The sequence below is a fragment of the Solanum pennellii genome, chromosome 10 (genome assembly GCF_001406875.1).
Source record: "Solanum pennellii chromosome 10, SPENNV200".
Lineage (NCBI taxonomy): Eukaryota > Viridiplantae > Streptophyta > Magnoliopsida > Solanales > Solanaceae > Solanum > Solanum pennellii.
The window spans coordinates 75,495,829-75,517,692 of record NC_028646.1 but is presented as its reverse complement, the minus strand read 5'-3'; the positions used below and the strand labels follow the sequence as shown (position 1 = coordinate 75,517,692).

General features: G+C 32.0%; 1 protein-coding gene across 1 annotated transcript; it reads left to right on the top strand.

Moving 5' to 3' along the window:
* The first annotated feature begins 20,756 nt into the window (after positions 1 to 20,756).
* LOC107001583 (HMG-Y-related protein A-like) lies at positions 20,757 to 21,380 on the top strand. Its single transcript, XM_015199568.1, has one exon. It carries the CDS (start codon positions 20,757 to 20,759, stop codon positions 21,378 to 21,380), a length of 624 nt encoding a protein of 207 aa, XP_015055054.1.
* Positions 21,381 to 21,864: the final 484 nt, after the last annotated feature.

The following is a 21,864-nucleotide window of genomic DNA, read 5'->3' as shown; positions in this document are numbered from 1 at the left end:
TTTCGGAATTATGGGTCTTTTATTGCGTAGATCAGCACCTCGAAAAGTAGACCCCTTCCCCATGAAGCCAGCAATTTCTTCCAAAGTTGGTGTCATCTCACAGTCAGAAAAACAAAATACATTATTTTTGGGATCCCAAAAAGGAATCAATGCCTCGACCACATCCCTTCTAGGGTCAATCTCCATAAGATGCACTAAATGCCCCAAGTGTTCCTTTACTCTTTTTTTTCTCATGACTTCCCATGTCTGTCCACCATTGCCATAAATCTTTTGGTATAGTATCTACGATCATGAACTCTGGAATTCCTTCGCTTCTAGGCCTTTTTGAACCTTGTCCTTTTGTCGATGGTGCCATTTGTACCTTTAAATAGAATCAAATAAAGGTTTTTATGACAAACTCTAACACAGTGAAAAAAGAAAAGTAAAAAAAATGTTTTTTTTAAGAAAATAAAATAAAAAACCAATTTTTTACAAACACCGAACCCTTGAAAGGATGCCTACGTATCTCTTTTTAGTGAGAATCAGGTGTGCGTAGTTCATAAAAGAAAAACTTCTCTTGGAAAGACTACCCCTTTTATTTGACCTTTTTTTTAAAAAAAAAGAAAAAGAAAAACTAAACTCGCAAAGCTATTTTGAAGATGGTTAACAATGTCAAAGCCTTCTGAACCAACTATTTTTTACATAGCATATAAAATGAACATTTTGGTCTAGCATGAATAGATATCTTAATTTCGCTAGGTCAAATGTACATGATAAAAAAAACAGCATACCAGAGACATTTTATCTAGGTTTAACTTTTATGAAGGTGTCTAGACTGGCCTACTCGAGCGGACAACTCGAGTCAGGGAGGGTCAGCGTACCGGTAGCAGAGCTATTCCGACTTAACTGGTGGTCCAACCACGCCTAACCTGTGTAACAACCTAGAATCAGGAGCGTAACCGCACACTGACTCATCCTAGAGAGAAGTCCTGTGGAGCGTAACCGCACACACAGCATATAACAAAATTACAGAGACTCAGAGGGTGTGCGAGAGAACCAGTTTATATACAATACAATATCAAAATGATAAATTGCTGAAATAACACAATTAGCATCCAAACATAAAATTTATCCAAATAAACAAAATAGCCAAAAAAAAAGTTAATGTACAAAGCATTCTAAAAGAAGTGTTCCCCAGTGGAGACGCCAAATCTGTCACACCTCTTTTATTTATGTTTTAATTGTTGAGGATATGACGGGTTTTTTAATTTATTTTTTTTAATTTATTTTTTTTATTAGAGTCGCCACTTGAAATTGAGTTTTTTAGGTGTTTCAAGTCACCAGATAGTTCTTAATTTAAAATAAAAACTTTTTTTGTTTTGGTCTACGAAAAACAGAGATTGGGTAAGGAATTCTATTGAACGGAGGGAAGGTATGAGGCACCCCCCGAGTCCCGTGGTTCTAGCACGGTCGCTTTATTAACTTATATTTGGCTGAAATAATTTATTTATTTAATTTGGATAAAAGGGGGAAAAAATTTAATTACTATTTTTTTAAAAAAAAATTGATTGGCCTAAGAGCGTAACCGCACACAAGACCCTTCTTTTTAGAAAAGAATACACACCAAGGATCGTAATCGAACACATGATGGTATTTGAAGTTTTATTTTTTTTTAAAAAAAACACAATAATTAACTACTCAAAAAAAAATAACGATATAGATAGATAAAAGAAAATGGTGCAACATATAAACCAAGAAATGATTAGTTTTTATTTATTTATTATTATAAAAAAAAATTCTTGCATTTATATTTATGGTTTTACCAAAGGAAAAAAAAGTTTTACTACTAGACAATGACAACAAAAGAAAAAAAATTTACAAAATTACAATTAAACACTCTTTTAAACTAATGATATACTAGTTTAAATTCTTTTTTTATTTTTTATTTTATATACTGATAAAAATTTACGGAATAACCAATTTGGTAAATAAAATTTTTATATATATATAATGACTACCTTGACTTATTTGATAGAAGATTGCAAAATAGCAAACTTTTAATTGTTGAATTATTAAGTCAAGTTAGTCAAATTTGTATTTTTACTTTAATAATCAATTCAAATATTTTATCTTTTAAGAGATTTTTTTTTTAAAAAAAACATATTTACTTTTTCTTTTTTTTTTAGAAATAACCAGATTTTATTTTTTTGCAAAAATAACCATATTTACATTTTTTGCAGAAATAACCAGATTTTATTTATTATTTTTTGCAGAAATAACCAGATTTACATTTTTTTGCAGAAATAACAAGATTTTTTTTTTGCAGAAATAACCAGATTTACATTTTTTCTTTTGTTGCAAAAATGACCAGATTAAACCCTTTTGTAAAAATGACTAGTTTTACGTTTTTTCTTAAGTTCATTCCTTAAAAAAAAAAAAGTTACCGAAAACCTAAAAGATTTGCAATTGTTATACTTTAATTACTTAATTTTTTTTATTTTTTATTTTTTTTTAACTTACTAAAGCTAAAATTTAAGCTAAAAATGATTAATAATATATATGTACATCATAATAAACATAATCATATGAAAAACACTATAGAATAATAAACTAATAGAAATATACAAACAAAGTAACATAAGGATAAACATAATCATACGAGAATCATAATAAGCTTAGCAAAAAATATCAACAATTTTTCAAAAAAAAACAAAACATATAAATAACATAAAGATTACATTGAAATGTAAAAAAGAAATACCTAGAGTTGATGACAAGCAAATATAGGAGCAAATTTAATTGAATTCCCAAGACAACCCAATAGAGATATCTTCTTCTTTTTTTTTTAAGAAGAAGAAATTTTTTAAGTAAGTTTTTTTTTTTTTGCAATTTTCTTTCTATATCCTCCTTTTTCTTTCTTCCCCAAGGGGGTTTAAATAGGTGATCAACATTAACATCCCACCTTTCTTGAAAACTTAAGAGCCAATGCATGTATTGGACTCTTTGTTTTCCCAAGGTGTCACCCAAGATGGCCAATGAAATTCTTTTTTTTTGTTTTAAGAAAAATCAGATTAATTGAATATTCTTTTGCCCTTTTAGATGACCCATTTACTTTATTCATTAATTGAATATAGTTATATGGGTCATCAGAAAATAATAGGCCCAATGTCATTTAGATGACCCATTTCTTTTATTCATTGTTTGAATAATAGTTAATGGGCCATCTGAAAAAATTTAAAATAGGCCCAAATGTTGACCCATTTCATCAAGACCCAAACAAATTGACCCACTAACACAAAATCTAAACATCTAAACAAATTTAAAGATCAAACAACAAAATAATGCAGAAAAAAAGTCAAAATAAATAAATAATAAACATAAAAATCGAAATAAAAAATAATAATAATAATACTTCAAGCAAATCATCAACATGATAAACTTAAAGAACATTCATAACATAAATCGGACATCAAACGACTTATATGGTCAAACGAAAAAAGATAATAATGAATTTGGATAAAGATTGAGAGGGGGAAAAGATTGACATAACTTCCGGGTAAATGAAGGTCGCCGGAAAACTTTGCCGGAAAATTTTTTGATGGATTTTGAACTTAAAATTTATATTAAATGATAGCCCTTGAAGAGCTCTACACATTTATGTATAGGGTTTGTGATGGGAATGACCGGAACATTATAAATCTAAGGAAAAAGTAAAAATTAAATTTGGTTTTCCTTCGATCTACGGAGTTTGGCTATTGATATGGATGAAAGGTTTGTAGATTTAGGTAGAGGAGGATGAAAGGAAAAGATGGTAAATTTTTTTAAAAAATTGTGGCCACCGGGCGGTGGTGGCGGTAGCAGTGGCCGGCCGGCGGCATGGTAGTAAAGGGAAGAAGAAAGGGACAAAAAATCTAAAATAAAAATAAAAGAAAAATGCTAATTTTTTAGAGTTTTGTATTTTTGTTTGGGTCCAATAACAGCCCTTGGATCAAAATATCATGAATGGTTGAGATTCAATCTTGACCATTTCTATGGACCGGGTCAAGATCAATTGGGCCATCAGAATTGATTTAAATCAGCCCAATTTAAACAAAATTGGGTCATTTGAGCCAATAAAATAATAAAGACAAATACCAAAAATTCAAATAAATAAAAAAAAATTCCTTACTAAAAATATTATAGGAGTAAAATAAACACGTCAAATTAGGTGTTCACAGTTATCAAGAGGCTAATCAAGGGCAGATGCATTGGCCAAATGAAGCATCCACATCTTACCCTGAAGGACCAGCCGCAACATGCGAGAGACCCTTATATAATGGATCAAGCACAAATGCGCTCCTTAAGATTCAAGCTTACTTTTTGGTAACTAAAGTCCTTGCAAATAATTAATTGCTAGATGTTATATGTTTGAACTTTAGTTTAGGTAATTTATATTGCAATTATGATTTTGGAGGAAAAGATAAGATTGTCCACCTCCTTTTTACATGTTTGATGTTAGATTTTGAGATTAATACAAACACCTAGGCTCTACAAGGAATTAAATTTAAAAAATCTAGTATAAATTACATCAAATCTCAAAGGTCGAGGTCTTACTATGATTAAGTTTGTGAGACCCAAATTAAATGGGCTTTAAAACACTTTTTCAATCCCTGATAACAAATTGAATTGAGACGATAATATGAGCCAAACCCATTTTGACAACTTTAACTCTATATATCATAAAGCTAGCCTATAAAAACAAGGAAAAAGACTTAATCAACAAGGGGACTCCTAGTACACAGAGATAACAACAATATTAAAACATGTAAAACACAATACTCATTGGTGTTTCTATTTTCAGTCACAATTTAATTCCTTTTTTAGCCAAAGCTTAGATGTTGAATTTAATTATTCAAATAATCATAATTAGGTATAAAATTTGTTGGTGTGAATATTGAGCTGCTCACAAACGAAGAGAAGAAGTACAAAGAGTGCCCACACACACAAATCCAGATATTTTATCGATTATTTGGTCTTTTAGGTTTTGATTAGTTAACGATCTCAACCAACAGTGGGTTGAAGTATTATAAATTAATCTACTTTTAGAAGTTAACTACAAATAAGGCAATACACATACAATGTTAGGATTAATTACCCGTTTGAAGTCTTTTCCTTGTTATTAGTAAAATGTTGGGAGTCCTTCTCTTACTGTATATATACAAGGCATTGTACAATTGAAAATATCGATCAAATATATAAGAAAAGTATCATATATATGTATATATATATATATATATATATATATATATATATATTGTTACATGGTACTAGAGCATGTTTGAATACCTCTCGATCATCCTTTTTATTGTATTATTTTATTTTTCACAATGAATATTGATTCACAGGCTAGTAGTTGGTCCATTCCAGCTCTTTCTTCCAGTGCAGCTTGACTTTTTCCTTCTCTAGTCCCACTGGATCTGCCATGACTAATGTGGTGGATCAAACACAAATTTTGTCTCCATCCATCAGATTATCCAAGTATGGCTCTCGTTTCTTCTGTCTTTGATGGCAAGGCTTATGAAAGCATAGAGAATAGCAATAGTGATAGCATACTCGACAAAAAAACAAATTGAAATCCATTTATGGCTCCTTGTTAGTTCCCAACACTGATCCTTTGCTTCAAAAACATGAGCCAGATGTAATGATATGCTCCTTTCATAGCTCATGAATTCTCTTTCTAAGAAAATAGCTAACCTTTGGAATGATCGAGAAGACAAATTTGACGTGTACAATTGAGCAAAATTGTTTCAGACAGAAGAAGTAAGTGCAATTAGTCAAGGTAATTTTAGTGTATCAACTTATTTCACAAAAATGAAGTGTTTGTGGAATAAGTAAGATGCACTAAACACTTACTCTTGTTGTATTTGTGAGTCTGATTGTGATGCTAAATAAAGAGTATCAAATCTCATCAGGATAAAAGATTTTTATAGTTTTTGATGGGCCTAAATGACACTTTTGTTGGTGTCAGAAGTAATATTATGTTGTCGTCTCCTTTGACTAACATTGGGCAGGCCTACTCCTTTATTATCCAAGATGAAAAACAAAGGAAAATACATGTTGCACCTGCTTATCTAGGCGATTAAGAATCTTTCATAATTGCTAATTTAGTAGGAAGGAAGTACCCGAACCTCAAGGCACAAAAATGAATTAACGCAGGATATGATGGAAAAAAGAGCAATGCGTGATTTGTGCTTACTGTAAGAAGCCAGGTTACATTGTGGATAAATGCTACAAGATTCATGATTTTCCTGCTAATTTTAAATTCACAAAACCTAGAAAGTTGCGGGGCACATCACAAGGAATTACGACTTTCAACTCAAGTGTTTACAATCACAGTAAAGGATTTACTCAAAGAGACATCAACGCTCCAGAAGTCCAAGCTCTCAGTCAGGAGAACATAATACAAATTTTGCAAATTCTTCAACAGATGAAATCAAATCAACATACAGGAGGATTCGAAGAAGCGTTGACTCTTAGTCTTTAGGGTATGTCCATGTTTCTCAGTTCTTATGCCTGCTTTATTGAAAATGATGGGAATTTTTGGATATTAGATACTGGAGCAACTAAGCATATGGCCTACAATAGGGATTTCCTTTCAAATATTAAAGCTTTTGAAACAATCACGCTATAGAGTCATGGTAAACTTGCCTAATTCCTATAGAGTCCAGGTTACTCATGCAGGAACAATCACACTATTGTCGAATATTATTCAGGACAACATTTTGTATTTACATTCTTTTAGATTTATTCTGATATATATATGCATAAGTTCTGCGTTCAAGTTTTCAATTCGAGCAAAAAGTCTAGTTCTAGTTCAGCTACAAATTCTATTAGAAACACATTCAAAAAAAAATCGATCCTTAGGCATTATCCATCAAACAACTTTTGTGTCCACCCCACAACAAAATGAAACTTGAGCGGAAAAAACACCTATTAGAAACTTCTTGGGTTCTATTGTATCAGTTTCACCTTCCTATTAGCTATTGGGAAGACTATCTTTTGACAACAACATATTTAATTAATAGATTTCCCTCCAAAGTCTTAAATTTCAAAACACCAGTTGAGATACTATTTAATACCAGAGCACAATAATCTCATCTTAGAAGTTTTGATTGTTTGTGTTTTCTTTCTACCCTTTCAAATAAAAAAAAAGTTTGATCCGAGGGCGGCTCCTTGTGTATTTTCTGGGTATCCACACGAAAAAAAGGGCTACAAAGTTCTCAATCTTAAATATCTACAGTGTTTCGTGTCATGGGATATTGTCTTTCATGAGTTACTTTTTCCATTTTCCTCTACCAAGTCCTCTGTTCCTACTGATTCCTTATTTCCTACTACTAACAAATACATGCTGGCAGATCGTGTCTTCTCATTACCTGTGGAGGATCGTGTCTCTTTAAATGATCCCATCATACAATTTACACATTCTCTAACTGTAGTTCCTGATTCTTTGCCTCAACCAAAGCTTACTCCACATATTCCTTCTAGTAGCTTTTCACAACCTACCATGGTTGATGTCATTGTGGCTATATACATGCTTTGAAGATCTTCCTTGATCAAGAATCCAAAATAAGAGATTTGGGAATTTACATTTTTTCCTTGGAATGGAAGTACTTCGTGAATCACATAGTTTGATGCTTTGTCATAGTAAAGTCGCCCTCGACTTGTTCAAGGAGTTTGATATTCTAGGCCTATCTCAGGTGTCTTCTCCTTTAGACCCAATTGTCAAACTAGGCTTCTCAAGAAGGTAAAATGATCTGATGGACCGTCGCACCTGTATGCATTTGTATTTTAGACCTTACTTTGAACTTTGTCAACTAAACCCTCCAACTCAATAAAACTTAACATTTTAAATCTCTCTGATCATTTACCAGGTCTATGTGTCAACTTAATTAATGAGTTGGACAAACACGTGATTCCACGCACAAAAAAGAGCGTGAACCTAAGAATTTTGATTAAAAATAATTAAAAGAAAAAGAAAATTCAAATAAAAACATGAAAAAAATTAAAAATAAATGTTTCACTTCTCTCTTCTTAATTTCCCCCACCCATCCCCCTTTTTCCTATCTTCAACCATCATTTTTACCATTCTTCCCCACCCAAAACCTTCATTTCACTCTTTCTCCCCTTCCTTGCTCCTTTCCAATTTCTTTTTCTGTTCTTTTTTTCGGTGTTCTCCACAAATTAAAAACGAAATTCTGCAAAAAATAATAATAAAATATATATAATAAACCTAGTTTTCGAAAGAAATACTTCTAATGAGTAATGACCTCTTTTGTTGTCAAAGTTATTCTTTATTTTTCATCTTGTCATTTCTGTAGACAACATCTGATAGTTTTGAATAGTAAAAAGTAATTTTTGAATATCTTTATGAAATTAGATGAAGTGTATTGTGTAAAATTGTATGCAAATATTAAGATATGTTAAGCCATTTTAATGGTGATTCATTGACATCAATGAAGGAAATGGTTTTAGAAGTTGTTCAAGTAACAATGAAGTGAATAATGTTGTGAAAATGAAGAAACAATTATTTTTAAAATAAAAAAATAATCAATGACATGTTATATAAACTCTGATTTGGATAATGACATGTCATTTTCATTGGGCGTTTGAAGTTCACACAAAGCCAAAGGGGTTTAAAGTGTTGAGTTTTATTGAGTTAAACGTTCGGTTGACAAAATGCTACGTTAGAAGGTCTAGAATACAAACTCATACAAATATAAGCGTCTATCAGACCATTTCGCCCGGTCCAATTGTTGATCCTACTTTGTATCGACATCTTTCGGGAAAGCTAAACTACCTCTCACACACACTAGATCAGATCTCTCCTTTATCGTAAAAAACTTGAGTCAATTCATGTTGGTGCCCAGGAAATCCTATATCAATGTTGCTCTTAGACTCCTTCGCTACCTTTTGAAAGACACGAGACTTTTTGGGCCTCAGTTGGTAAACGATCTCAGCCAACAGTTGGCTGAAGTATTATAAACTAACCTAGTTTTACAAGTTAACTACAAATAATACAATACACATATAATATTAGGATTAGTTACCTGTTCGGAGTCTTTTCCTTGCTATTAACAAAATTTTAGGAGTCTTTCTCTTGTTGTATATACCCAAGACATTGTACTATTGAAAACACCGATCAAATTTATAAGAAAAGTTTTCGCATATATAAATTGTTTAATGAACTTGTAAAACACAACTCTTAAAATATGTTTGTTTGAATCAAATGCTTGTTGTAGCTAATTATAATTAGATTTTATTTGTTGGCTTTGTTTTGTTTTTCGTATAATATAATTTAAGAATTTGAATGTTCTTTAATTGATTAATGTTTTTGTTGTGCGTTAAATGCTTCCTTTTGATTAATATTGACTCAGATTTAATAGGATTGGATATTTCTTTCCAACTTGTTGCTGGTAAACTTGAGAAATTAGTTTCTTAAATCAGAAATAAACTTGAGAAATTAGTTTCTAAAATTAATGTTTATTGTCTTAACTTTAATTTAATTACTATTGTAAAGAAAGAGCTATTGAGGGATAAAATCAATTGTCCGAGTTTATTAAAATAATATATTAAAATGATAAGATACAGTGAGAACATTCATAATATATCGTCTTATTGTTGTGACGAAAAAATAATAACGAAAATCTATCAATAAAGAACACCAAATTTAACGTGGAAAAACACTTCAAACAGAAGGAAACCACCACGGGATCGACAAGATCTGAATTGATTCACTATACCAATAAGAGGTTTTTAAATATTCTTCTAATGGCTACACAACAAGTGCCAAAAGAGAACAAAAAATAGCTACACCAACAAAAGATAAATAGAAAGAAACACCACCCAAACCCAGCTTTTGTTCGGGACCTAAAACAGGATTTTTCTGACCTCCGAATCTGATCTCCACCGTTAAAATCAACCATCAAGATGTCAGGAACACTCAGTTCAAATTTCAGCCCGGTCCAACAGTTAGTTAATCGGGAAACACGATCTCAACGTTGCTGGTCGGAGAAAAAGACTGCAGCAAAAGAACCCTTTTCTTTCTCTCTTTTCTCTTGTTGAAAGCTCTCTCAAAAACCTCTCTTATGTTCTAATGTCTTTCAAAGACAATACCAATGAGCAATTAATTATTCTCTCAAGACCATCCTCTATTTATAGAGTTGTGCTTTTCCTTACAAATCCAAAACCAATTACAAATAGGATTACAATTCCAATCCTTTTCCTAATAGAATTGGAAACCAAATAAAGAGAATAATTTCAATCATTTTCGAAGTAGGACTTGGCCATGGGCCTTTGGCTAGAACATGGGCAATAGCCCAACAAAATCCCCCTCCAGCCAAGGGGCCAAATGGACTTTGAGTGGAGGATCTCTTGGCAGGCTTCATGCCTGCCGCACTTCTACAAAACTCATGCTTATATACTGTCACCACTTTCATAAGCATACCTGAAGGATTGGTGTTAGTGATCTTCTCAACCTCAAATAATTTCTCTTCTAGGGCCACTCTAATCCAATGATATTTTCTACTAATATGCTTGGACTTTGAATGAAAGGTAGAGTGCTTGGTGAGATAGTATAGCACTTTGATTATCACAAAATAGGACAAATCTTGATTGTTCAAAATCAAGATCTTTGATAAACTCCTTCATCCAAAGCAATTCCTTGGCACCTTCAGTAATGGCAATATATTCGGCTTCTGTCGTAGATAGAGCTATGCACTTCTGAAGTCTTAATTGCCAAGAAATAGTTCCCCCTCTAAAAGTGATCAAATAGCCAGAAGTAGATTTTGCATTGTCAGGATTTCCTCCCAAATCAGAGTCTGTGTAGCATACTAGTTCAGACTTGCCACTACCAAAGCACAACTCCATATCTGACGTACCCTTCAAATATCGTAGTATCCATTTCACTGCACCCCAATGTTCTTTTCCAGGATTGGAAAGAAATCTGCTAACGATACCAACAGCATGTGCAATATCTGGTCTAGTGCAAATCATAGCATATATCAAATTACCAACCGCGGAAGAATATGGAATACTCGACATCTCGTTCTTCTCTTCATTAGTCAATGGACTTTGAGTCGTACTCAACTTAAAATGTTTAGCAAGAGATGTACTAACCACTTTTGTCTCTGTCATGTTGAACCTCTTGAGTAATTTCTTAATAAACTCCTTTTGGGATACAGATAACTTCTTCTTGTGTCTATCTCGATGGATTTGTATGCCTAAGATCTTCTTTGCTGGCCCCAAGTCCTTCATCGCAAACGAATTGCTTAACTCTTTCTTAAGGACTGCAATTCTAGATTTAATTTTTCCAATAATCAGCATATCATCCACATAAAGTAGTAAGATAATAAAATCATCATTAGAGAAAATCTGAAAGAATACACAATGATCTGAAAAAGTTTTCTTGTATCCCTAATGACATATTCAAACATTAAGTACCACTGCATTGGAGCTTGTTTCAAGTCATACAAAGTCTTTCTCAATTTGCAAACATGGTTTTCTTTCCCATTAACTACAAAACCTTCAGTTTGCTCCATGTAGATCTCCTCTTCTAAATCACCATGAAGAAAGGCAGTCTTGACATCCATCTGCTCAACCTCTACATCTAGACTTGCGGCTAAGGCTAGAACCATACGAATAGAGGACATTTTCACAACAGGAGAGAAAATTTCATCAAAGTCAATCCCCTTTTCTTTGACCAAAACCTGTGACGACTAACCTAGCCTTGTATCTAGGTACAAATGTATGTTGATCTTGATTTAATCGAAATATCCATTTATTTGTTAAAGCTTTCTTACCTTTCGGTAACTCCACTAGCTCATATGTGCCATTCTCGTGAAGTGACTTCATCTCGTCTTCCATGGCTTCTACCCACCTATCTCTATGAGTATCTAGCATGACTTCATCATAACCTTCAGGTTCTCCCATGTCAGTTGAGAGGATATACTCATTAGAAGAATAACGTGTTGAGTTTTGATTTTCTCTAGTAGATCTTCTACAAGAAGTTTCTGGATCATTCGAAGTGGTTATCTCACCATGAGTTGGTTGATTATCAACCACAACAGCATAAGTAGGAACATTTATATGTTCTACACTCTGATCATTATCTGGATCATTACCTTGGGTTCCTTCATGTGCAGAAGATGTATAAATAATAGGAATTGGATCAACATCAACTAAGCTCTCATCAGTATGAGAATCTAGTTTCTTAGTCTTGTCAATATCTTCAATAGTTTGATCTTCAAAGAACACAACATCACGACTTCTAATGAGTTTCTTATTAATTGGATCATAGAAGCAATATCCAAACTCATCTTGACCATAACCAATGAAGATGCATTGCTTTTAACATCCAATTTCGACCGCTCATCTTTTGCAATATGCACACAAGATTTACACCCTAACACTTTCAAGTGATCATAAGAAATATCCTTATCAAACCAAACTCTGTTTGGAACATCACCATCCAAAGCAACAATAGGAGACAAATTGATAACATAAGCAACAGTGTCAAGTGCTTCAGCCCAAAAAAGAATTTGGAAGTTTAGCCTCTGAAAGCACATATCTAACTCTCTTAACTAAAGTTCTGTTCATCCTCTCTGCCAAACCATTTAATTGAGGGGTCTTTGGAGGAGTCTTCTGATGACGAATTCCTTGCGATTTGCAGTAGTTATCAAAAGGATCAATATACTCACCACCATTATCACTGCGAATACATTTTAATTTCTTTCCCGTTTGTCGCTCAGATAAGGCTTGAAACTGTTTAAACATATCAAGCACTTGATCTTTGGATTTCAAAGGATATACCTTGAGATTTTCTTCTAACCTCTTCATTCAACACACACTCTTTGCATATTCCATTTGTTAAAGAAACACGAAGAGTTTCCCAAGAATCCGGTAGAGTATTAAAAAGCCAAAGTCCTTGTATTTCATCATCAAAATTAACACCCATTCCTGATAGCTGATCAAGAATACCCTGAAAATTATTTATATGATCAAGAATAGGACTGCCCTCCTTGTATTTAAAGGTCATCAATTGCTTTAACAAGAACAACTTGTTATTTCCAGTTTTTAAAGTGTAAAGCGTCTCCAACTTTTCCCACAATGTTCTAGCATGTGTCTCATTCACAATATGGTTGCGAACATTATCTTCAACCCACTGTCTTATATATCAATATACTTGTTGGTGATCAAATTCTCAATTTTCATCGGTCACATTCTCGGGTTTATGAGCAGAAAAATTGAAAAGATGTATCTTCTTCACGAACAATAGATCTTTCATCTTGCTTTTCCATATGTTGTAGTTTCTTCCGTTTAGACATACGATCTTAATGATATTCCCCTCCATATAGAAAACCTTAGCTCTGATACGAGTTGTTGTGACGAAAAAATAAAAACAAAAATCTAACAATAAAGAACACCAAGTTTAACATGAAAAAACCCTTCAAACCGAAGGTAACCACCACGGGATCGACAAGATCTAAATTGATTCACTATACCAATAAGAGGGTTACAAATATTCTTCTAATGGCTACACAACAAGTGCCAAAAGAGAACAAACAATAGCTACACCAACAAAAGATAATAGAAAGAAACACCACCCAAACCCAGCTTCTGTTCGGGGCCTAAAACAGGATCTTTCTGACCTCCGAATCTGATCTCCACCGTAAAATCAACCACCAAAATGTCAGGAACACCCAGTCCAAATTTTAGCCCGATCCAATTGTTAGTTAATCGGGAAATACGATCTCAACGTTGCTGGTCGGAGAAAAAGACTGCAGCAAAAGAACCCTTTTCTTTCTCTCTTTTCTCTTGTTGAAAGCTCTCTCAAAAACCTCTCTTATGTTCTAATGTATTTCAAAGACAATACCAATGAGCAATTAATTATTCTCTCAAGACCATCCTCTATTTATAAAGTTGTGTTTTTCCTTACAAAACCAAAACCAACTACAAATAGGATTACAATTCCAATCATTTTCCTAATAGAATTGGAAACACAATAAAGAGAATAATTTCAATCCTTTTCCAAGTAGGATTAGGCCATGGGCCTTTGGCTGGAACATCGGCAATAACCCAACATTAATTAAGGTTGCAACTTTGCATTTAAGATAAAGTCAATCAATAAAATGGTGAGGTCGCATTTATGTGTCCTGAGATGTAATTGAAAGAAGATTAAATATGTGCTTCTTTAATGATGCACAATTTTTTTTTAGAAAAGAACAATAGTAACAATAAATAATAGGATAACTGAAACAAAGAAATAATATTTAATATGAAAATCAAAGAATAATTTTACACATTTTTAGTAATAGATTATCTTCCAACAAGGGTGCGGAAGTGATTATATATTATGAAAACATCATATTTCGGAAACCCCAGAAATAACTCGTGTAACCATCAATGATCTCATTTTGATTTGAATTGTTCGTTTACATGTATTATATATAATATTTCTTGCAATTATGTTATTTAGATATTTAGAATAACATATTTTCTTTAAATGAAAAATTTGATAAGAGTAAATTTTATATTACATGAAGATTATATAGATTATAGGGTGATTATTTGAAATAGGAAAATAAAATTGAAATACATATAATAATATAATATTGCGAAAAGAGAAAAAAATTCTTTTTTAGAGAGTAAAATAGAGAATTGTATTGGAGTTGATTGTTTGAAAAAATAGACTCTATATTTGAACAGTAAAATAGAGAATAAGATTGGAGATCAAGATTAAAAACTAGAATTAGTACAAGATAATTTATGTGTCCTAATAAATTGATGAAGAATTCGTCGATGAAGATGTCATAGTTGAAGAATTACTGTAACAAGTTGAGATCGTGCCAATAAGGTGCATGGTGACAATATCTTTAAATTCTTAATCTAACCCCTTGAATATGCATATGTTCTGGTTTGCCAGGCATAAAGGGCATCCAACAGAGGTTAACTCACCCAAAATCAATTTTGCCTTGTCTAGATATTATGTGACAGTTGGATCATCCTGCTTTAGGGTTTGAAGTTGTATATGAAGGCTCAGGATTCGAGTGTTTGAAGGAAAATAGTGAAGCCTCAATCGTGTCCCAAGATATTTTTATTATAAGGACTTTTGGTGGTTGGTTACACTTATACACATATTAGTAAAGTAGGGATTAGTATTAGTAATGTATTAGTTATACAGGTTTCTAAATTGTCAACCAAAAGTCGTATTCATTTTAGGGATAATGCACAAGTACCCCCTCAACCTATGCTCAAAATTTCAGAGACACACTTATACTATACAAAGGTCCTATTAGCCCCCTAAACTTATTTTGTTAATAATTTTCTACCTTTTTAAGCCTACGTGACACTATCTTGTGGTCCAACGCTGGTTGACTTTTTTTCAAGCTAGTGCCACGTAGGCGGAAAAGGGGTTGAAAATTACTTATAAAATAAGTTCAGTGGAGTAATAGGACCTTAGTATAGTATAAGTATGTCTTAGGAATTTCAGGCATAAGTTAAGGGGGTACTTGTGCATTTTCCCTTAATTTTACAAATGAATAACTTTTTTTCCTATCTATCTACCAAACGTTGTATAAGTAATACAAAAATTATGAATAATTTATTTCTTATCTAGCTATCAAACGACCCCTTAATAGTACATAAGTATAATATTTATTAATTATATTATTGGGATTAATTAATCATCCTGACATTATTTTTCTTATCATTGATCCGGAGAGCTACTATACAATTCCCTGCAACTGGCTCTTGATTGCAGTGGCTTTTTTTTTATCATCCTTGGAGATAATACTGGTTTCCTTTGAATGGAAGCTTATGCAGTGCGAGTTTAGATATATCCAGACTTCAATATGAAAAAAAAGTGCATCTTTACAGTATTTCAAAGAAAACATATATTTATATTGTATTTACAAAATGTACCTATAGATAAGATAATATGAATGTAGCTATTACATTAACTAAATGTAGCTATCAACGTTGATACAACTTCTTTCTGACTAAATCCGACTGAGATAAGGAGAACATTAACCACACAAATTAGAAGTTATAAATGGTGGAGGGATTGGTTTTTTAACAAGAAGCCATTATATAAAGTTTCCTTTTATAAAAGAGTCCTACAAGAGAGAGGAAGGATATAATGAATAACCCAGCTAAAATAGGCAGTGACGTAGCCAGAAATTTTATGAAGGGTGTCCAAGAATTATATTAACTAAAAGAAAATGACGAATGGGTGTACAAAATTTTTCAAAATCAAACTACATAATATTAATAATTAAATTTCTTTTATGAACAAATGTACAAAAAAATATTCTAGTTAAACTACATAATACTTAAGTTTAATGTGTATATTTAATTTGATAGAATGTGATCGGACAAAAAAAATAGAAAATTCAAGTTTGAAAAACATCATTTTTATGCTTCGAGCGACGACGACAAAATAAGTTATATTTTTTTTTTAAAAAAAAGTCAAATCAATTAAAATTCTGATTTGCTTCTAAAATTCTTAATTTATTTTTCTTAAATTTTCAAGTTATATCTAATTAAGGATTATTTTATCAAATAATATTAAATTTTAGTTATTTGTCATAATAGATTATTAAAGTATTATTTATCTTAAATTTCAAGATTGAGGATTATTTTATCAAATAATATTAAAATTTAGTTATTTGTAATAATAGATTATTAAAGTATTATTTAGATTTAGAAAGTAACTAAAAAAGACTCTATTTTAAAATATTAAAAATGGCATAAAGGACAACAAATGTTGTTGGTGAGGATCCAAATTGCGATCCCCAGCTCCCTAAGCGCTACTTTAACAGCTCCAAGAATCACTGGGCTATACATGCTTGTTGGGCTCAGGGTGTCCAAAATACATTAAATAGTCATTTAAAGTACCATTTTACTTATATATACGATATAATTTTCCGACAAAGAATGTCCGATTGGACATCCTGACACCACTGTAGCTTCGCCCCTGAAATAGGATGCTTAATCCTACAAGAAGTAGGAACCACTTCAAAAGTAATCGAGATCCAATATCTATTAATAGGGTAAGATTTTATCCAGAAAAACATGCGCACGTAAATAGAGAGTTACAATCAGAATGTGTAATTTTATGAATGTTGTCTGTGTGTGAGAGAGAAGAAGAAGAGGAAGGCAGAGAATCAAACTTGAAAAAGTTGTCATCTTTGTGAAGAAAGTAAAGATCCTTCTCCTGCCTTCTCATTTTGATAATAATTATATATTTTTTTAATTATTTACATGTATGGTATATATCACATGATAATTAGTATAACAAATTTTGTATTTTAAGCACTTGTCTTATCAGTGGCATAGCTACATGGACCCATCATCCAAACATTCTTCATGAATTCTTTTATTGTATCTGTAAGAAATAAGAATATGTATATAAGTTAGGTATAATTTTTTTGAGATATATATTAATTTTTGAATATTCTTAACAAATTTTTTAGCTTCGTCACTGTGTCATACAAAGATAATATAAAGACAAAAAGAACAAGAAATAGTGCGTATTTTGAAATGTTTTTAGTTTCTAATGTGAATTTGAAGTATTGAAATAAAAATCCCGAAAGAAAATTTGGTAGGTAATTTGTTGTTTAATAACAATTAAATAATGAGCTTATGATTAATACAATAAAGTTATTGCATTCTTAACATCCCCGTACGAGAAAATAATGAGGCTCACTAATTAATTTAAGGGTTAAACAATGAACAAAAGTAAATAATGATGTTTCTAAGAGTTACTTAAACATTATCACAATTTTAGCTAATGTGAAATGCACATACGAAAATGTAAGAATTCGAACAACATATCTATTGAAGTCTCAAACTTTTATAAGCATACAAATATAGATAATTAGATATACATATAAATAGTAAAATATAAGTTCACAAATAAATATTTTTGGTATAACTTCGTGTAGAACGTTTTTAAAAAGAGGAGATATTTTTTATCTCAAGACTATCCCCTACGGTTTTTCTCACACATATTCATTAATAGTTCTGTAATTAGTTTATTCTAGGGAGACTAGACCCGCACGATTTAAAACGCATCACTAATTGGTAAAGTCTATCTACATATGTACCCAACATTTTTTCTATATATTATCAATATGTGACTTCTTATGTTATGTTGGGTGTCACATACACCCCTTTATGAAATCAGCGTCCTCGTTGAGGTTGCTCCACCACTTGTAATTATCCTAGACCTAGCACTAAGATTTATCTTGCCTTATCAAAAAATTTCTAAACTCAATTAAACTCTGATCCACGTCGATAAGGCTGACATATGAGTGACTTTGAGACCATTTGTAATGGCCAAGCTCGCTACTGACATTATCAGCTTTAGACCTAGGTCGCACGACTATAATTGTGTCACTAGTTGATAAGGTTTGCTTACTTATATGTCCAACAGCTCTGACGTTTTATCGATGTGAGCTTCTTATCTTAAGTTTCAGTGTCACAATTTATAAAAGATTTGATTGAGTTCTTGTTAATCAAGCTTTTTTTGGGGTGCACGACACTATGAATATGAAGCACTTAGCTAGAATTAGTCTAATCATGCACCATTTCTTCTGTCTTGTAGTAATCAAATTTCTCTTAGGAGAAGACCTTTTAAAATTTTGAAATATTGCATGAAAGATCATAATTTGAAAGAGGTTGTGAAAGAGGATTGAGAGTTTATTTATTCAGAATATGTATTTTTGAATTTGAAGTTAAAGATGATGAAGATAAAGAAAATGGAATAAAACAATGTTGGAAAATATTTTAAAGAAATAAATTTAAAGGAGGATAAAGTCAAAAAAAAGGAGGCTTTATTTAAAGAATTTCTTACAATTGAGAACATAACATGTTGAAACATGCTCATGCTGAATTGTCTATTTTTTTCATGATCAACTTACAGATCTAGAATTTTAATGCTGTTAAAGTTTCTTTATTAGAAATAGTTCCAAAAATAGTAATTGAGGAGTTGATTTGCTTAATCTTTCATGTTCTGCAGATGAAGTCAAAATGGTGATTTTTGACCTCAACGAAAATACTTTAAACGTGCTAGGTGGTTTGAATTTATCTCATTTTTTTAATCACACATCCTAAGTGTGAAATTTATGATTTACTAGATCATTTGCAAGGTTTTGGTGAAACTTTAAAGAATATTAGAGGAGTAAACATTGTGTTTTGTGATTTGATTTTTGTTTGGCTAAAGATAATGAGGGTTTACGCTTGAGAGTTCTCTTTGATATTTTCAAAGTATTATTCGTTAACTTTGAGTGTAACTTTAGAATAAAAAAAATTACGTGATCGAGGCACACACTAGGAAGCTTGTGTTTGAGATAGAGGGAACATTGACCAGAAAATTTGATGAAAAATTAAAAGTAGTCGTACTAATGTCCGGTTTGATAATTGGACACAATTGAAATCATTGTATTATTATCTTTCTATTTCAGATCTTTCTAGTTTAAAATAGCGGATATTTGACAACTTAGACAAAATAGATAGTGAAATAATAAACTTTCTATTGAAATATTCCTATAAGAAGTCTATCAACACATTCAACAAAGAGTTAATGTTTTTGTTGATCAAAACTATTAGGACAAGTCTTTGTTGATGAATAACAGTTCAAATAAATTCTCTATGGCGAGATTTTGTGGAATGTTGAGGCATAAAGGAAGTTTAGCAGTATTGTAAGCATACATGGATCAAATGAGATCCTTTCAAAAAAAAAATTCTTCTTCCAGAGATTGTGTATGAAAAGAATGCCTATTAAAACTAATTAAGTAAGGAGGACGAAAGTTGTAGTTCAAATATATAAAAACGGTAAATAGATATTAGGGAGTTAAATTTTCACAAAGGAATGACAGTAGCCATATAAAGGTTTAAGCCCTCAATGTACTAGTAATAAACTAGTATATGTAAGGGTTCAATGTTAGGGTTTACTTGGGTCAGGATTATAAGCCCAGAAGTTAAATGGGCTCTAAATCTTATCCCAATCCTACCCTAATAACAGATTGAGTTGGATCGGCCTTATGGGCCAAGTCCATTCAAACAGCCCTAACTGTTTGTACCCTAATTCTCACCTATAAAAGGAAATCAAAAGACCTACATTGAGGAAGACTCTTAATATACAACGGCAGGAGCAACTGCACTGGCATATAGATCCTTTATCAAAACCTACTTGCTCACCATTCGTTTGTATCTCTGTCTTTGCTCGACATTTGAAGGTCTAATCTCTAACTCCGTTTCTCATTTATATATCTGAATGATATCTGTTTTTTCACTTTGAATGAGTTGTTTTTATTACTTATTTCTTTTTGTTGTTGTTTAAGAAAGACTTTATTTTCATTTGTGGTCTGATTTGAGTGAAAAAAGACTCTCGAATATCAAAAAATGATTCTTGGAATCAAATGATTGTAGTGACTAATCATAACTAGATTTTATTTGTCGGCTTTGTTTTGATTTGCTTGCCAAATAATTCAAGAATTTGATTGCTCTTGAAATAATTAATGTCCCAATGTGTTTAATTTTTTGTTGTAATAAATATTAAATCTTCTTTAAATTAAATTGGTTATTTCTTTCCCCAAAAATTCTATATGTGAGGCAAAGTCCTTTTAACTATCAGGCAAGAAGAAACTAAATTGAATTTAAAAACTACATTTGCATACTATTTAGTTAAGGTGTCTAACACTTGTGAAAATCCTAAATTGCTACAGAAGATGAAGAATATGGAGAATGCCATGGACAAATTGAGAGAAGGAATTGTCAAAATGTCCAATAGTGCACCAAATGCGCCATTATCAGAGACTCAAAATTTGATTCTTCAAGAGCACCTTCATCATTATCTGTCTGGTCTTCAGACTACTCCTGATCATCCTCCTTATACTTGGATGATTGAAAAGGCATTGGAAGAATTGAACGAAGAAGGGGGTTCTAAAGAGGAATCGATATCTGAGTTTATCACGAAAAATAATGACAGCTTGCCAAGGGCTCATATGACAATGCTGAAACATCATCTGGAGAAGATGTGTGAAAGGGGGGAAATTGTTATGACTGATGTAGGACGGTTTTTGCTTCCTGGTGACAGCGAAAATTCGAATGCAAAGGGAAAAGAGAAGAGCAAGATAAGGGGGAGTTCATCAAATACACATAAGAAGCACCAAGAAAAGGAAAAGGAGCAAGATCCTCAACATGTGGTGCATTTGGAGCAACCAAAAAAAAGAGGTCGTGGGAGGCCTGCTAAGAACAAAGAGGCTGGGGCCCAAAAAGGTGATGATACAACTTCAACATTTGCAACAAAGGAACCATACGTTAAGCGTGAAAGGGCTCAAGGGTCAGGAAGACGGGGCTGATCTAGATGATGTACTTGTGAAAGACATCAGATTGTCCAGAAGAAGCAAAACAACCAAGGAATAGGAAAGAGTTTGGAAGACACAGAAAAGTAGCATTTCCTAAAGTTCAAGTGTTAGCGGATACATTTTAGTTGTTTTTATTTCTTTAGATACAATAATGTAATTCGAACTAGTAGTGTTAGTTATTATAGAGAAGCTATAATATTATTTACTAGTCGCTTATATAAAAAAAATTAGTTGACAAAATCCAACTTATTGAAATCATATTATATAATTCTTATTATTTTTTCTTCAGTTATTTGCTTGTGTCTTATTACTTTAATAGCTATAATACGTTTGAAAATACTATCACGATTATATAAATACAAGTTAACTAATTTTCATGGAAACAACACATTTTTTATTCTTTATACATCGATTGTGTCAATTACACTCAAGTGATAACATGTTTCTTGCTGCAATTTTGACGTAATCCATAGCTATA